This window comes from Palaemon carinicauda, chromosome 38 (assembly GCF_036898095.1).
Source record: "Palaemon carinicauda isolate YSFRI2023 chromosome 38, ASM3689809v2, whole genome shotgun sequence".
Taxonomy (NCBI): Eukaryota; Metazoa; Arthropoda; class Malacostraca; order Decapoda; family Palaemonidae; genus Palaemon; species Palaemon carinicauda.
This window is the reverse complement of record NC_090762.1, coordinates 60,407,113-60,407,791: the sequence shown is the minus strand read 5'-3', so window position 1 is coordinate 60,407,791 and position 679 is coordinate 60,407,113. Positions and strand designations below refer to the sequence as shown.

The following is a 679-nucleotide window of genomic DNA, read 5'->3' as shown; positions in this document are numbered from 1 at the left end:
GCATCTCAGTATTTCATGTTGCCTTCAATTATCTCCTCATTTCCTTTAACTCTCGTCATATTCATCTTCTGCCTTTTTCCTTTTTATCATTATTATTTCTTTCTGTAATAAATAGAGTAAATAGAATAATCATCACCCCGTGTTTTATTTTTATTAGCTTTTGTGTTAATTCATTGAATTTATCCAAAGTCTATTTCTTAATGTTGTTGTCATCTTTGCTTGTCAGGTCACCTTTACTTAAGTAAAGGTCGTTGGGGAAGAAGAAGAAGAAGAAGAAGAAGAAGAAGAAGAAATTTATCGGATGATCCTGGATATCTTTCTTGTTATCTCACTCTACAATTAAATCGCCAAATTCCAATACATTATCACATTTTATCCGTAAATGGTCAAAATACCGTTTCAAAACCAATCGGGGATTCATGTTAATATACCTTTCCATAATGATTAGATTATAAAATTCACTTTCAGATTATAAAGTTCATTTCTGTAACTGGATATATATATGTATATATATATATATATATATATATATATATATATATATATATATAATTATATATATATGTACCTATATATATATATATATATATATATATATATATATATATATATATATATATATATATATATATATATATATATGTGTGTGTGTGTGTGTGTGTGTGTGTGTTTGATATAT

At 25.2% G+C, this 679-nt stretch overlaps 1 protein-coding gene across 1 annotated transcript in view; it reads left to right on the top strand.

The window, feature by feature from the left end:
- LOC137630212 (uncharacterized) overlaps positions 1–471 on the top strand; it is a 7,386-nt gene extending 6,915 nt beyond the window's left edge. Inside the window, exon 6 of the mRNA XM_068361662.1 lies at positions 227–471. Within this exon, the coding sequence (XP_068217763.1) occupies positions 227–245 (19 nt within the window). The 3' untranslated portion in view covers positions 246–471. The remainder of the gene's footprint in view (positions 1–226) is intronic.
- Positions 472–679: the final 208 nt, after the last annotated feature.